The sequence below is a fragment of the Nuphar pumila genome, chromosome 15, assembly GCF_984573655.1.
Source record: "Nuphar pumila chromosome 15, dmNupPumi1.hap1.1, whole genome shotgun sequence".
Lineage (NCBI taxonomy): Eukaryota > Viridiplantae > Streptophyta > Magnoliopsida > Nymphaeales > Nymphaeaceae > Nuphar > Nuphar pumila.
The window spans coordinates 84,163,826-84,181,356 of NC_143263.1; the positions used below are offsets into that span (position 1 = coordinate 84,163,826).

The following is a 17,531-nucleotide window of genomic DNA, read 5'->3' on the forward strand; positions in this document are numbered from 1 at the left end:
GATGCTGTCTTCCATTAAGTTTCAGCTTTGAACTGATCCCCAATAGATGGCACACATTTATCATTTTCATCCCGCTGATGCAGGGGTGCAGCCTTAGGAACACCGAGTACATAGTTGGAGCTGTTATTTTCACTGGACATGAAACAAAGGTATTGATGTCTCATTTTAAACCCTGGAGTTTATATATTAAATTGATTTATTTTGTTGAATCAGATAATGTTATTCCATAGATTTTCTTCAGTAGTTCTATAAAATCTCATTGGTGTGAACATTACTTTGCAGGTTATGATGAATGCAATGAATGTTCCTTCAAAAAGGAGTACCTTGGAGAGAAAGCTTGACAAACTCATATTGACGCTTTTTGGAGTTCTCTTTTCTATGTGTCTAATTGGAGCCATTGGCAGGTTTAATGATTGTCCAGTACATAAATTTCTTTTGGGCAGTTATAAGTTTTGCCAGATAAATGAACTCGAACACTATTTTAGGCTTGAAAATTTGCTGAATTTGTTTTTCATGTATTAGGAATTAATAGTTGGCAGCCTGTGCAGTAGTCACTGCTGCAATTTCTTGCCTATGTATTTGATCTGTATCACGTGAGCTGTTTTCATTAATGCTATCTGGAATGAGTTGATCTTATTTTGTAGAATGCTTTCTTCCCTTGTCAATCTTCCTGTTAGATACTACTTTTGAAAAGATTTTGGTTTTGGGCATTGCCATGTGATCATGACTTTATGACAATTTAACCTTTTCAGTGGTGTTTTTATCAACCGTAAATATTATTACTTAGGTCTTCAACAAGGTGTGGAGGATCAGTTTAATCCTAGCAACAGATTTGTGGTATGCTTCTGAAATGCCATATTGCAGATCATGGCTGGCCTATTTTCTGGCTTTTTTAATTTTTCTTCTTCACATTATTTAGACAAGATTTCTTTCATTTGATCTGCAGGTTGCCATTCTTACCATGTTTACCCTTATAACATTATATTCCACCATAATTCCAATTTCTCTCTATGTATCAATTGAGGTAAGGTTTCTTAACTTTTACCCATATAGCAAGATTGTTACTTGGCACTATCATACCAAAGGGTCTTGGATTCAAATCCTCCGGGGTTATCCCCAGCTTGCCTATCAAAAGAAACAAAAAACTTTGAGTTCAACACTTTGTGGATTATTACTCTTAAAAAAAAAAGCTAGAGTGCAAGTATTCATACAATCAGCATAGTTACTCATTGCAGATGATCAAGTTCATTCAGTCAACTCAATTTATCAATAAGGATCTGCACATGTACCATGTTGAAACTGATACACCTGCGTTGGCACGAACCTCCAATTTGAATGAGGAGCTTGGACAGGTACTTCATATTCCATCTTCTGTAAAGATGCATTTGTAGTTCAAATGACCACCTTTGTAGTCATCACTGCAACATTTGTTTAATTGTTATGACATGCTTTGCTGCTCCATTGATCTGGACAGGTGGAATATATATTTTCTGACAAGACGGGAACTTTAACACGGAACTTGATGGAATTTTTCAAGTGCTCGATTAATGGGGAAATCTATGGTACGGGAACTACTGAAATTGAAAGAGGAGCAGCTCAAAGAAATGGTCTGAAAGCTGATGAGGTGCACTACCAAATCTTTTAGTCACTTATATATGGTTTTACCAATGTTAATAAATTTTCATTCATTTTATTTAGTTTCTTTTAGGTAAAAAGTTCAGCAACTACAGTTCATGAAAAGGGTTTCAATTTTGACGATACTAGGCTTATGCGTGGTGCATGGAGAAATGAGCATGATCCTGAGACTTGCAAGGTTGTTCTTTTTCCATTAAATGATACTAGAGTACTTGCAATTCTTTGTCGTGGACAATGTTTGGGTGCCTCTCCAAACTTTTAACTTTCTCCATCGAGATCCTTACCATATGAGCAGCATAATGATATATTCCAAGCTATAATACATTACTTTTGCGATCTTTAGTTTGAGATACACTTCTTTTAAATTGAATTCAGTACATGCTTTAATTTGTTGCCCAAAGTTAAAAGATACAAATTGCTTACTGATTTTGCCACAGTTATTCCGTTCTTGTTACTCCAAGCATCCATCTTAGGTTGTTTATGTCAGCTTCATAAAGTTTCTCTTGTTTTCTCTTCTTTGCTACTCTATGTTTTGTTTTGGAAGAAACAGAAAACTTTATTTAAGTAAGCAAATAATAAGAAGGTGACGAGAGATCATCAAGTGCAAGAAAAGATCAATTAGCAATACAAGCCCCCTCTGTAAGAAAATGTGCCACACAAATAGAATACAACAGTAGACACGGTATAACAGACAAAGTACATCCATGCCATCCAGTTTGCTCCAGCAAGTAATGAGATGATTATGCCCCTTGGATGAACTGCTTCAACATAGGAAAAAATCATTGTTTTGCCTCGGGTTAAAATTACAAATTTTATTCATGGATGTCCAATGAATGTACATCATGCTTGTCCAACAGACACATAATGTGTAATAGCTGCATCTTCTAGCATGTCTTCAGTGGGCACATCATGCATACAGCTAACAATATTCCTCTCATATACCATGCTGTGTTCAACTATATTTGTTAAACAAAAATCATTCAGCCTCTTCCTTTCGCTTCCTGTAGTTTTCATAGTTCAAACGTATTTCCATAAAGAATGACTTGTCTTTGGATCAAACTTATTTGGTGTTGGGATAATAGCAACAGTACCTTTTATAATGTTCATCATACATATAAATCTAAGAACTTATTTTATGTAGAGCTGCCTATGCTATGTTAGATGGATATGGATGCGGATATGGGGATTCAACCATTTTTTTGAAGTTTCCAATATGACTTGTATATAGTGGCAGAGCCACATACTGGCCAGGGTGGGCAAGTGCCCACCCTAACCCTGAAATCCTTAATAAGGGGCTTTGGGTCAGGGTGGGCAGTCTGAATATTGTGCTTCTCTCTCTCTCGTTATATATATATATATATATATATATATATATATATATATATATATATATATATATATATATATATATATATATATTTGTGCCCGCCCTAATTTGGATTTCTGGCTCTGCCTCTGCTTGTATATAAGGGGATATGGAACAGGAGTCAAAATGGAGTATATGTGTGACATAATATCTATATAAACATGACATACACAGCGAAATACTTTTAGTAATATGGTCCTCATAATCTGTGGGTCGTCACATAAGGCCCTAAGAGACCAGCCTGCTTGGGTAAGTTTATCTGAACTAAAAAGGATTGTGGTATCCACAAAATGCGCCGTTGTTGGTTGCAAAGTCACAATTCACTGCCCAAAGTAGAGAACCCAGTAACTATGCGTGCTTGCATTGGACTGATATAATGTTTTGCATGTTTCCATTGATTTTGTACCTTGCTTTTTCTCTAGAAAGTGTATTGTTTCTCAGAACACTTGAAAAATGTTAGTTTATATGATGAAATCATTATAAAATTTATCCATTTTCTAGGTTACAATTCATAGGTGTCTTCTACCATTATTTTCCTTATTTTTTAGTCTTTTACTTCATAATATTTGGAACTTCATCAAGTTTTATAATTCATTATTCTCAACCTATCAATTATTGAATGTCTATTCTGCATGCAGGAATTCTTTAGATGTCTAGCAATTTGTCATACTGTACTTCCAGAAGGTGATGAATCCCCTGAGAAGGTCACGTACCAGGCTGCATCTCCTGATGAGGCTGCCCTGGTCATTGCTGCAAAGAATTTTGGTTTCTTCTTTTACAAGTATGCATTTAATTATCTATTTCTTGTATTCTTTAATCCTTATCGTGTACTATTTTAGTATTTTTGTCCAATATTTTGCTCCAAAAAAGAAAGTTATACAAGTATATAAATAGAAAAAAAAACAAGATGGCGGAGCAAATACTTCTAGCTTATACTTGAAGCAAATTGTAATGCTGGACATTTTGAATAATAAGTAACCTTAACATTCACCTTCAGTTGTATAAAGCATTGTCTTTATGATGGTATCACCATAAAAATCATTATGCCTTCTCAAAGTTACATGGGGAGTGCCACCCTTATGATTTTTTTGTGTTTGTATTTTCTGTTTGGGGAGGGTTTGGATCTCCCTCTCTCATTAAGAACTTATGGATCTCACGATCCAAATGAGTGTATGGGGTATTAAGGGATACTGAGAGGAATACAAGTATTTAGGGTCAATGAGGGTTGCATGGGCAAATATTTGAATTGTAAGGGGGCAAGGAAGTCCTTTCTTCTGGCTCAATGCCCCACAATGGGCAATGTTATCGTTTTACTAGTCTCAATGCCCTCCTTAGGGGCATTGTTGTCTTTGTGCTTGAGGAGACAATCTCTCCCAGGGATCCTCCCAAAGATGGAACGTCTAGGAGGATGGGAGGTCTATATAATCTTGTATACCAATGGTGTAAATATTCCATTCTGAATTCAATTTCAATTGGAAATTTCTTAATTTGGCCTTGGGATTGACTCTTCCTTTTTGGAAGAGATTGGCTTTCTTGGATCCTTTGTGAAGGAGATTCCTTCTGCTTTTCTTCCTTTCCAAAACCGTGACACTTCCTAAATTCTTACCCCCCTCTCTCTCTCTCTCTCCCATTCACGCCTCTCACAACCTCTTTCTCTCTCTCTCTCCCATCCACGCCTCCCACAACCTCTCTCTCTCATGCCCTCTCAACCCCTCTCTCACTCATTTCCAACCTCAACCTCTCTGTCTCTCTCACACCACCTTTCCCTTAATTAAACAAAAGCTTAGTTGCTCTTGTGTATTGCTTATATATGTACCATAGTCACCTGGATCGTTAAAGGTAAATTGTCGGCGAGGGTATTTCTCGGAGAGATTTTCAAAAGTTGATAAATCTTGAGAATATCTTGGGAAAACCTCCAAAGTTTAAAAAATTGAAAAAAATAAATAACAACAAAAAACCTAAGAAAATAATATGTTTTATATTATTTTTCTTTCAAAAATATAAAGAAACATGTTTAAAGGTTTTAAAATATAAAAGAAACAAAAAAATAGGAAATGCAAACTAAAAAAAATCATGATATTTTTTATTTGCCGATATTTTGAAAATATTGCAATATATTCCCGATATTATCGCCAAGCTTAAAATTGCCGATAATATTGCAATACATTCAAAATATTGGCGATATCAGTGACAGTGATTATTAAGATTGTATTATAAACTGGATCGGGTTTTCCAGTTAATGTTGGGTTCTTTAATGTAACATATAACTTTATGTTTGGTTATGGATCTAAACATTTGGTCCAACCCAGTTACTACTTTGTATATATATATATATATATATATATATATATATATATATATATATATATATACATGAAGTAGGGCACGACTTCGATTGTGAAGTCTCCCCATTTACTGCCGCAGCTCTCTCTCTCTCTCTTTCACAGGGCCATTCTCACATGGTATCAGAGCGGGCTTCTGCACCGTGAGTCGACTCCGAAGGGCATGTCCAGCGAGATCGACACTGCAGGTGCTGTTTCGTCCAGGACTATCCAGCGAGATCAACGTCCTAGGTGCTGATTCTTCCAGGTTCTTCCATCTGCCATCTTTTCTATTACCGTGCCCTCTGTTTAGTCGACCATCCTCTCCTCTCCTCTCTGTTTAGTCGATCATCCTCTCCCCTCCTCTCTGTTTAGTCATCGAGTGCTTCTATTTCTTATTGAACCTTCTGTTTTCTTCAACTATCGGTCAGATTTGATCGTAGATCTAATCGTAGATCTCTTCGGCTGCGTGACTGCTGCTCTCTTAATTAAACCCTACGTGACTGCTGCCCTCTTTACCCTGCGTGACTGCTGCCCTCTTTACCTATATTCCTTTTTTTTGTTCATCACGTCTGATTTGGATCAGACAGTCGGACCCAAAGACTATCTGAAGTCCGAATCTGCCCAGACGTGTATTCTGATATCAGATCTGTTTTCTTAGTTGCTGCGTCTTCTTCCCCTGTCACGGTTTGATCTGAGTTCACTTCAGATCTGAAGCGAATCATTTTTTTTATTTTCCTGATCCAAATTCATCCCTTTATTCCCGATTTCTGATTTCTGGTCATTCCTTCCAGACCTAAAATACCAATTCTTTATTCTTTATTTTTTTTTCTTCTTCATTTCATCTGGTCTGAATTTATTTCAGTTCTAAAGTCATTCCTTAAGTGTTTGGCAGCAGTCAGATACATTCAGTTTTCGGTTCAATTTTCATGGATTCTCCTACCCTGCCATCTAGTTTTCTAGGTCAACTTATCTCGAACAAACTGAGTAACAACAACTATTTGACCTGGAAGAGGCAGATATTGCCTTTCATTAAGAGTCTTGATCTCTATGGACACCTAGATGGAACGATCTCCACACCACCAGAATTTATTGTGCAGGAAATTGTGAACGATAAGGGAGAGACTTCTAGTAGGTTGGTTCGAAATCTTGAATTCACCACTTGGAGAAAACGAGATCAAGCAGTTGTAGCCTACATTACCTCTACTCTTTCGCAAGAGGTTCTTGTAGGTATTCCAGATGAGTGCTCAGCAATGGAGTTGTGGGAACAACTTGCGAAGACCTATTCTCAGATCTCAGAGGCAAGGATTATGCATTTGAAGAGGGAGTTTCAACTCCTAAAGAAAGAAAGCATGACTGTTACAGAGTATATGAACAAGGTGAAGATCATCACAGATCAATTGGCTATGGTGGGCTGTGTGATTTCTGATAAGGATAAAGTTCAACAAGCGCTAAACGGACTTGGATCAGATTATCATATGCTGGTAACATCTCTCTTGTGTCTTCCTTCACTTCCTAACTTTGAGGACCTTCGAGCGAAATTACTACAATATGAAATTTCCATTAAAGGAGAAGATGTAGGCAACAATTCAGGAAACCAAGAAGTATTGTTTACAGGGACAAATTCAGGGAGAGGACGGGGCCACTTTCGAGGAGGACATGGACAAATAAGAAATAATCAAGGGGGGCGTGGATTGTTGCCCACGCCTAGCATGTCGTCAAGTAGTTTTTCGGGAAATCACAATTTCAAAAATGTTCCAACGTGCTATTTGTGCAACAAAAAAGGGCATATCAAGGCAAATTGTTGGCACAACTCGCAAAACAAAGGAAAAATGAATGTCACAGGGTCGTCGAGCAAGGGAAAAGCTGGAGGAAATGAATGGGATGAAGACAATGTCAAGAGCCTTTTAATATCAGCTTTGTCAGGATTGAATTTCAAACAGGATGATCAGGGAACTTGGTATGTTGATTCTGGAGCTGCAGCTCACGTGACAAGTGATATTGGTAAGATTTTGAAACCTATCCCTTATCATGGAAATGCAAGTATTAAAACTGGAGATGGAGCTCTCCATCCAATAACTTACACTGGAAATGTGAATATTCCTCTTTCTGATGGTTCCCTAAAATTGTCCAATGTTTTTCATTCTCTTAATATTGTCAAAAATATCATTTCCGTTTCTAAATTGGTTGATGACATTCATTCTTGCGTCGAATTTACTCCTTCTGTTTGTGTCAAGGATCCACTCACGAAGAAGACGCTCGTTGAGGGAAAGCGAAAGGGAAATATGTATATCCTCAAAGAGACTTCTTCACCTGTTCGTAGAGCTGGATCAAAATCGTCCATTGGTCAACCATTCAAATTGGATTCATCTAAGGATTGTTTGAGTTTATCTTCGTATAATAAGCCAAATATTTGGCATTGTCGTTTGGGTCATTGTAATAATGCTTCTCTTGAGAAACTAGTGTCGAGCGGCTTTATTTCACGGTTAAGTTCGCATAATAAGGTTGATGGTTCCCTTTGTTCTAGTTGTCAGTTGTGTAAGAGTCATGTACTTCCCTTCAATTCAATAAATGAAAGAGCTTCTTTTCCTTTTGAACTTATTCATTCTGATGTTTGAGGACCTGCTCCCCAACCCTCTTTGTCTGGCAGTCGCTACTATGTCACATTCATTGATAGTTATTCCAGATATACTTGGATTTATTTTATGAAATACAAATATGAGGTATTCAAATTCTTTCGTTTATTTCATGCTCTTGTTGTCAATCAATTCTCGACAAGTATTCAACAATTCCAGTGTGACGGAGGGGGAGAGTATCTATCAAAGGAATTTACTGAATTTCTTCAAAACAACGGGATAAGGCGTAGAATATCTTGCCCACACACACCACAACAAAATGGGGTTGCAGAAAGAAAACATCGTCATATTGTTGAAAGTGCCCTAAGTATGCTGCATGACACTCACATTCCTTTAAGTCTTTGGACAGAAGCTTTCCACTCTGCGGTTTATGTAATAAATCGTTTACCGATGAAAATGTTGAATAATTTGACTCCTTATTTCGTGTTATTTGGTATTCAGCCTCAATACAGTCAATTACGAGTGTTTGGATGTGTATGCTATGTTCACATTGACAGTTCCCAACGTAACAAATTTCAAGATAAAGCTTGTAGATGCAGGTTTGTTGGGTATGCTGAAGAGTATAAAGGATATCGATGCTATTATCCAGACACTCGACGCATTAAAATCTCACGAAACGTTGTCTTTGATGAGAGTAATGTTCAGATCTTGAACAAAGAGGCAAGGGTTACTAAGGAGGAAGAAAGCTATCAGCCATGGCTAGCGAATGAATTGTTTGATCAGCTGGAAATGGATAATTCTGCTCCATGTCACACAGTGATAGATGAGTGTGAGCCCATGGAAACCAATGCAGAATCTAGTGGGAACATGTTGACAGTTACTCAGGGATCTACTGTGCCTCCCATCGCAGAAGAAACCTTGACATCTGGTACTGCTCGTCCAGATGACAGAAGATTCAAAGGGGCAGTATATGCCAGGAGAAGGGATACACCCCACATAACTGAGCAGGTTAGACGTTCGGAAAGGATCAGACATCCTATTGAAAGATGGGTAAGCTATGAGAGTTTTTCCACATAAATGCAGTTATTTGTTGCACAGGTTGAGAAACAGGAAGAACCCATCGATTTTTCCCAAGCATCCTCTTCATCAAAATGGGCAGATGCTATGAATGAAGAAATGGGAGCTTTACATGAATGCAGGACCTGGGAAATAGTTCCTAGACCTCCGGATAAGAATGTTGTAGGGTCTAAGTGGGTATATAAAATCAAGTACAAACCTGACGGCTCCATTGAAAGATATAAGGCAAGACTAGTTGCTAAAGGCTTCACACAAGCATATGGAGAAGACTATGACGAGACCTTTAGTCCAGTTGTAAAAATGGGAACCATTCGACTTGTGTTATCCTTGGCGGTTCAACATGGATGGTCTCTAAGCCAACTTGATGTTAAAAATGCATTCTTACATGGTGATCTAAAGGAGGAAGTTTACATGGAGCAGCCTCTTGGTTATGCAGAAAACAGTCCTGAGACACATGTCTGCAGGTTGCGACGAGCTATTTATGGACTAAAACAAGCATCTCGATCATGGTTTGACAGTTTCTCCATTGAAGTACAACGATATGGATTCGTCCGTTCTCAACTCGATCATTCATTGTTCATCTTTCAAGAACATCAGGTCAACACCTTACTTCTCATATATGTAGATGACATTATTATTATAGGAAGTTCTTGTAAGCATATAGAGGCTACAAAGATCCTATTGAGCCAAAAGTTCAAGATGAAGGACCTGGGTGTCCTACGATATTTCTTGGGGGTTGAAGTGGATCGACAAGATACTAGCCTCTTGTTGACCCAACACAAGTACGCTATGGATCTTTTGGAGAAATCAGGAATGAAAAAACTGCAAGCCATTGAATACTCCTAGCGTGTTAAACCATAAACTCAGTGCTCAAGATGGGGAGATCTATGAGGACCCGAAATATTATCGTCGTTTAGTTGGGATGCTTCAATATCTTACTTTTACGAGGTCGAATATTGTATATGCAGTGAATCAAGTCTCTCAGTTCATGCATGATCCACGTACAGAACACATGAATGCAGTTAAAAGAATTCTTCGGTACTTGAAGGGTACTCTTGGAGATGGGCTTGCTTATCGTCAATCAAAGGCAAAAGGAGAACATAGACAACTAGAAGTGTATGCAGATGCAGATTGGGCAGGAGATCCAGACGATAGAAAGTCGGTCTCTGGGTATTGTGTGTATGTTGATGACAACTTAATAGCGTGGAGTAGCTGGAAGCAACCTGCTGTTGCGCGTTCAAGCACAGAAGCTGAGTACCGATCCATGGCCTCTGCCACTGCCGAAGTTATGTGGTTAAGACATTTATTAACAGAGATAGGAGAAAAAGTGAAGGTTGCAAATCTGTTTTGTGATAATCAAAGTGCCATTCAAATTGCTTTCAATCCTATCCACCATGGTCGAATGAAACACATAGAGATAGATCAACATTTTGTCCGACAGAAGGTAGAAGACAAAGAAGTTATTCCAGTCTATGTACCAACAGAAGATCAAGTTGCTGATCTACTTACCAAAGGACTTACGAGTGCATGGTTTTGGTATCTCAAAAGCAAGTTGTCCATGGTACAAGACCATGCACAACTTGAGGGAGGGTATTAAGATTGTATTATAAACTGGATCGGGTTTTCCAGTTAATGTTGGGTTCTTTAATGTAACATATAACTTTATGTTTGGGTATGGATCTAAACATTTGGTCCAACCCAGTTACTACTTTGTATATATATATATATATATATATATATATATATATATATATATATATATATACATGAAGTAGGGCACGGCTTCGATTGTGAAGTCTCCCCATTTACTGCCGCAGCTCTCTCTCTCTCTCTCTCTCTCTCTCTCACAGGGCCGTTCTCACAGTGATATGTACAACAAACATGAAACAACAAATAACCATACAAACATGCACTAACATAAAAAAAGATAAATGATCACATCAACAAATTAGTAGGGCAGTCTAAATGATCATGCTATAGTAGTTAGATGATCAAGTGCTCATTTTATTGTTATGTGATTTTTTCCTAGTATGGCCTTTTAGCACCAAATCATAGTTTGATATTGTGTACCGTTTATTTGCACAATCTTGATTTATTCCATGTTCAAGAATGCTAAGGAGCTGAATTAACTTGCCATAGTGTCTCTAGCTTGTAATATTATTACTTTGGATTTCTAAAATTTTTCTCTTATTCAACTTTGTATTTCTTCTTACAGTTTATATTCAAAGAGAGTTTCTCTTTTACTCGAGTATTTTTGGCTGTTCATGGTCTATACCCATTACTCTTTTTTTTTTAACATTATGGTCTTTGCATTTATTGCAATTTTTTTTTAATTAATCTCAGGCGCACACCTACTATGATTATGGTTCGTGAGTCACATGTGGAAAAGGTGGGCAGAATCCAGGATGTTTCATATGAGATTTTAAATGTCCTAGAATTCAATAGGTTTGTATTTCATTTTCTATTATCTTAATTTTGAATCTAGAAAAAATAACTTGTCTAATGCTACCAACTACTGTCTTTGTGATTGGGATCAGCACGAGGAAGCGTCAGTCAGTCATATGCCGTTATCCAAATGGAAGGCTTGTATTATACTGCAAGGTTTATATTTAATATATAGTTTTTTTGCTCTAATTATAGTTTTTTTATCATTGTTTTTTGGATCTTGACGTGAAATTTTTTGCAGGGTGCTGATACAGTTATTTACGAAAGGTTATGTGATGGTAATGAAAATATGAAGAAAGTAGCCAGAGAGCATTTGGAACAGTTCGGTTCTTCTGGTTTACGGACTCTTTGTCTTGCGTATAAGGATTTAAATGCAGAGTACTATGATTCTTGGAATGAGAAATTCATCCAAGCTAAATCTGCTTTACGTGAACGTGAGAAGAAGTTGGATGAGGTCCGTTCTCTTATTTGTTGAACCTCTTCAATCTGCTATTTTATGTAAATCTGAGCTGTTTATGTCATCTTGCCATGTAGACACAGGAGTAGGTATCATGTAATTGGATATTTTGATCAAGGGTTTTCTTCAATTCTGGAAGTTTAAGTGTTTTGGATGAATTGAACTTTAGTAACCTACAACTAATTTTTGTTCTGAAAGTCAACTCTATTTATTGTTATTGCTAACTAGGACTATGGAAAATCATGGACTTATCAGAGTAACTGCTTTAAGCTTCCCTTGTACATTTCCCTTTCTACTTTCTGTATTCCTTTCAACCCAGAATCATCCTGTATTGGTTAGTTATAGCTATTCTTGTTGGCAGCTGTAGCTTGGAATCTTTTGCAAGATTACTTGTATGAACAATATATTAGATAGAACTAGTAGGGTTTACGGGCATCATCTTGAGCAGGATAAATGAAGTTTAGGACACTTTCTCATAATGATTCATTGATTAACTTATTGCAATTAACTTGGCTAAGTTGTACTTGGGGCTATTGCGTTTTGAGGGAAGATGGTTATTCAACTCCATGTCCTCCTTTTCCCATCTGGGTTGCTTCATGCTAAAAATTAGTAGCCATTGCAGCTATGTCAAATTGTAAATCTTAAACTTATTCTTGGTTGACTAAGTTTTATATATTGATTGGTGCATTCTTTTGCTGTCTACAAAGTGCAACAGTTCAAACGTGTTACTTTTGAATCAAACAATTGTCAACGAAAGACATGTTCCCATAATCAGGGTCGTCATTCTCGAGACTCAGTATTAGATCGACCACATGCAACTTGGTGGCTTGGGCACGTCACAGTTCTTATTTAATTTAATACAAATAAAGAATAAATATATAATATATAATACAAAAGATTAAAAAAATCAACTTATAAGTGCATTTTATTGAATATACTAATAATACATATAACTTAAACTATATGTGTGTGTATAAGTGCATTTGTTATTACATCTATGCATATATGTTTAACATGTATATGTATAACTAATAAATACTAAACATGTAACATATAATTATCACATTATAACTTGAAAAAAAAGTATATTAGACTCAGCTGAATCAATGATAAAAACCAGCCAAGTCATACTAGTTTTCTTGACTCAGTTAGGGCCCGATCCAAACCAATTCAGCAAGTCCTGAGTTGGATTGTTGAGTTTGCTAACTATGTCCATGATGTCCCCAGTGATTTATGTGTAGGCTCGTGCAGCCTTTTGCTGTTTACAAAGTGCCACAGTTTAAACATGTTACTTCTGCACCAAATGGTTGAAAAATGAAAGAGACATTCTTCCTATAATGTCTGCAGTTGCAGATTTTCCAGTTTTTATAATAATCACTATTGTTTTTAAACCATGGGCTATAGAGAAACAGTACAAGATATGAACCACAGATGTAGTTAAATCAAAACCTCTTGCATTTTGATGCAGCCTTCAAAGGGCTGTGATAAGAGCAGTGAAGACACGGCCTGTCGATGCGCACTCCAGTTCTCGCGTGATCTTGATGAAGGCCGGGCAGGCACGACTGTGTATAGTCGGATGCTGAACAGGCTTAAAAACAATCTATCTCACCCAAATGGTGAGTTAGAACTTATTTTATTAAATACCCAATGTTACTGGCAGATTGCTGATAAACAAGTTGAACAAAAATTGTAAACAACGAACTGTAATGGAAAAAAGAAAGAATGACAGGGAAAAGGAAAACAAGGCTGCTCAGAAAAGAAAAATAAACTGTAGTGATTCTCCAAAGACTGCCCTCACGCAGCCCTAAGTCGTGTTTTTAAAGATGGTCACTGGATCTGGGTTCGGACCCGGACCCGGACCCGAGAAGGCTTCAATTCGGGACTGGATCGGTGCTGAGCCGGGTCTTCCCTTTTTTGGAGTAGGTGCGCGTTATCTTCCTGCATCGAGTCAACCCACCTGGGGTCGGACCCTGCTGCTGGGTCCGATCATCCATTCCAACTGGTGGGTCGGGTTCCCTGGCCGTGCCAGTGTCACATGGTATTGGTACTGGTACCGCCTGCCCTGCATCATTCTCCCCGGGTTGGGAAGAAGTCGGCTTCGACGACTTGTTATCTCCACAGTAAGCATATAGATCAGACACATTGAAAATCGCGGAAATGTTCCAATCATGAGGCAGTTGTATAAGGTAGGCATTCGAACCTAAACGTCGTAGGACCTGGAAGGGACCATATTTCTTAGGACTCAGTTTATTATAAGTGCCCACGGGAAAACGCTCAGGACGCAGGTAGACCCAAACAAACTGACCAACTTGAAATTGAATGTCGCGACGACCTTGGTCAACGAAGGCTTTGTACGCTTCATAACTCTCAATGAGTTTGACCCGGACTTGCCTATGTATATCACACATGTATTCAACGGCATCAAAGGCGTCTGGGGCGGGGTCAGGGAGACTGGACATTGGAGCTAGATCGACGACATGAGTGGGCGACCGACCATAAACCACTTGAAAAGGAGACTTGCTTGTGGACCTATTGATGAAACTATTATACGCAAACTCGGCTTGAGGCAAGACTAGATCCCAGGTTTTAACATTTTCCCCTACGAGGCTCCGTAACAAGTTTCCTAAGGTGCGGTTCACAACTTCGGTTTGGCCATCGGTTTGGGGGTGGTACGCACTACTGAACTGAAGCTTGGTCTTCAATAAAGCCCATAACGATTTCCAAAAGTGGCTCATAAAACGCGTGTCACGATCATAAGTGATTGTGTGGGGTAGACTATGGAAGGGAGCGACGTCCTTGAAATAATAGGACGCTACTAAAGAGGCATCGGTGGTTCGCTTACACGGGACAAAAATAGCCATTTTGGAGAACCGATCAACAACTAAAATTGAATCAAAACAACGCGGCGTTCTTGGGAGGCCCACGATAAAATCTATGGATACGTGCTCCCACGGCCGTTCAGGAATGGGTAACGGAGTATACAGACCACTGTTCTGAAGATGACCCTTGGACACTTGACACACATGGCACCCTTGAATGAACTTGACAACATCTTTGCGCATTTTGGGCCAAAAGTATCGTTCATCTAACAGAGCGAACGTCTTATCATGCCCGAAATGCCCTGCTAACCCTCCTTCATGTAATTCAAAAATCAACTGAAGCCTAAGGGAGAAATCAGGCACACATAATTTGTTCCCACGAAAGAGATAACCATTATGAATACTAAAACGGGGGTCGAGGGTGCGATCTGAAGAGATGCACCCCTCCCAGACTTGTTGAAAATCCGGGTCTGTGGGATATAATTCTTTGCACTGTTCGAACCCAACGACCTGCACTGACATGGTCATCAGGAGGCTGTTCTTCTTGCTAAGAGCGTCAGCCACCTTGTTCAGGGTACCAGATTGATGGCGAATTGAAAAGGTGTACTCTTGCAAGAAGCTGACCCGCTTAGCATGACGAGCACTCAACTTCTTTTGACTATTCAGATACTTCAATGCCTCATGGTCCGTGTACAAGACAAATTCCTTATAAATGAGATAATGTCTCCAATAACGAAGGGCTTGTACAACGGCATAAAACTCAACATCATAAGTGGAATACTGACACCTGGCATGCGTCAGCTTCTCACTAAAGAAGGCAACAGGTCTGCGATTCTGACTCAAGACTGCGCCAATTCCCACCTTGGAGGCATCGCATTCAACCTCAAAGACTGCACTAAAATCAGGAAGGGCTAAGACAGGGGCACTGGTCATTTTCTCTTTGATTGGGGGAGAGAGAACTACACTTTTAGATATACCGATAAGGCCAGAATTGGTTGCGGTAGAGAGAGAGAGAGAGAGAGAGTTTGGGAACAATGGAGGTGTCATATTCGTCTAAAAAATTAGGATTAACCGAGGAGCCTTTATTGCTGTAGCTTTTAAACAGAAGTATTTTAGAGGGAAACTCAATCTTTTGTGAAAAAGGTTTTATCCCTCATAAAAAATGAGAAAAAAATGTTAAGGGCTGATATAGGGGAGAGTTTGGATAATTGGTGCTGAGGGTTAGTCATCCTTATGTTTGGATTTGGATTTGGATTTGACTTTGATTTTTTTATCTGGTTTTGGCCCAAGTTTTGTCTGTCTTTATAGATCATAAAGGCTTTTCCTGCAGCAGGCGTCCATTGAAAACTAGTACCCTTGAGGCACTCCGTGATGGGGGCCATGAGGGTGCTGAAGTTTCTCACGAAACGTCGGTAAAAAGTGGCTAATCCGTGAAAATTACGGATCTCTCCAATAGTCTTTGGGATAGGCCAATCGACAATCGCGCGAACTTTCGCGGGGTCTGCCTTAACTCCATCAGATGACACAATAAAGCCTAGGAAAACGACATTGGACGTCATGAACTCACACTTCTTCGCATTGACATACAATTTTTCTCTCCTTAAAATTTCTAAGACCTGACGCATGTGACTCAAATGGTTTGACAAAGATGAACTATAAATCAAAATATCATCAAAATATACCACGACAAACTTCCCTATACAAGGGTGTAGCACTTGGGTCATCATATTCATGAAAGTACTTGGGGCATTGGATAGTCCAAATGGCATGACTAATCACTCATACAACCCATCACGTGTCTTGAATGTCGTCTTCCACTCATCCCCCTCTCAGATACGAATCTGGTGATACCCACTTTTTAAATCAATTTTGGAGAAAATGGAAGCACTAGCCAACATATCGAACATATCATCCAAACGAGGGATGAGAAAACGGTATTTGATAGTGATACGGTTTATGGCTCGACTATCAACACACATGCGCATGGACCCATCTTTCTTAGGGGTGAGCAAGGCGGGTACCGCGCAAGGGCTCACACTTTCACGAATAAAGCCCTTTTGCAGTAACTCCTGGACCTGTCTCAACAACTCGGCATGCTTGGAGGGGTTCATACGATATGCGGGGAGATTGGGGAGACTCAACCCTGGCACAAAATCAATAGCATGTTGCACGACACGCATGGAAGGAAGACCATCGGGAAGGTCATCTGGCATAATGTCGCTAAACTCTTCAATAAGGGGTTTGATGTCCGTAGGAATTGGTAACGATGTACTACTGAGGGTTTAGCCACCACAGCATAACAATAACCATCCTCCTGACATTGGTTCAAGAAAGACCGGTAGGATAGTCCAGCCAACCAGGGAACTCGCTCAGGCTTGTCTACCGTGGGAAACCCCGTCTCCTTGATGGGGAGAAGGATTATCTTATGACCCTTAAAGATGAACGAGTACGTGTTCCTACGGCCATCATGAATGGTTTTGCGATCAAACTGCCAAGGACGTCCCAACAGGATGTGACACACACTCATAGGGGCTACATCACACCACACCTCGTCGTGGTAGTGCTCCCTCATGGAGAATCAGACTAAACAACGCTGGGTGATGGGAACCTCGTTTCCTTTCTTGAACCACGCCATCTTGTAGGGGTGAGACAGTTTCTCGGTTCTCAGATTCATGGTAGACACACTACTCTCGGACACCATGTTCTCACAAGCACCGGTGTCGATAATAACATCACATGCGTGACCCTCACAGTTGCATCGGGTTCTAAAGATGTTCCGTAGCCATTCGGCAGGGGTCGACTCTCTGGGTGCGGTCAAGACATGACGGATGGATA

At 39.2% G+C, this 17,531-nt stretch overlaps 1 protein-coding gene across 2 annotated transcripts in view; it reads left to right on the plus strand.

The window, feature by feature from the left end:
- ALA3 (aminophospholipid ATPase 3) overlaps nucleotides 1-17,531 on the plus strand; it is a 177,269-nt gene that overhangs the window by 112,431 nt on the left and 47,307 nt on the right. For both annotated transcript variants that reach the window (XM_089989343.1, XM_089989344.1), the window contains exons 9-19: nucleotides 84-149; nucleotides 283-404; nucleotides 753-837; nucleotides 947-1,024; nucleotides 1,236-1,352; nucleotides 1,475-1,624; nucleotides 1,709-1,813; nucleotides 3,640-3,782; nucleotides 11,319-11,420; nucleotides 11,513-11,576; nucleotides 11,662-11,874. In XM_089989343.1, coding sequence (XP_089845469.1) covers nucleotides 84-149; nucleotides 283-404; nucleotides 753-837; nucleotides 947-1,024; nucleotides 1,236-1,352; nucleotides 1,475-1,624; nucleotides 1,709-1,813; nucleotides 3,640-3,782; nucleotides 11,319-11,420; nucleotides 11,513-11,576; nucleotides 11,662-11,874 — 1,245 coding nt within the window. The remainder of the gene's footprint in view (nucleotides 1-83; nucleotides 150-282; nucleotides 405-752; nucleotides 838-946; nucleotides 1,025-1,235; nucleotides 1,353-1,474; nucleotides 1,625-1,708; nucleotides 1,814-3,639; nucleotides 3,783-11,318; nucleotides 11,421-11,512; nucleotides 11,577-11,661; nucleotides 11,875-17,531) is intronic.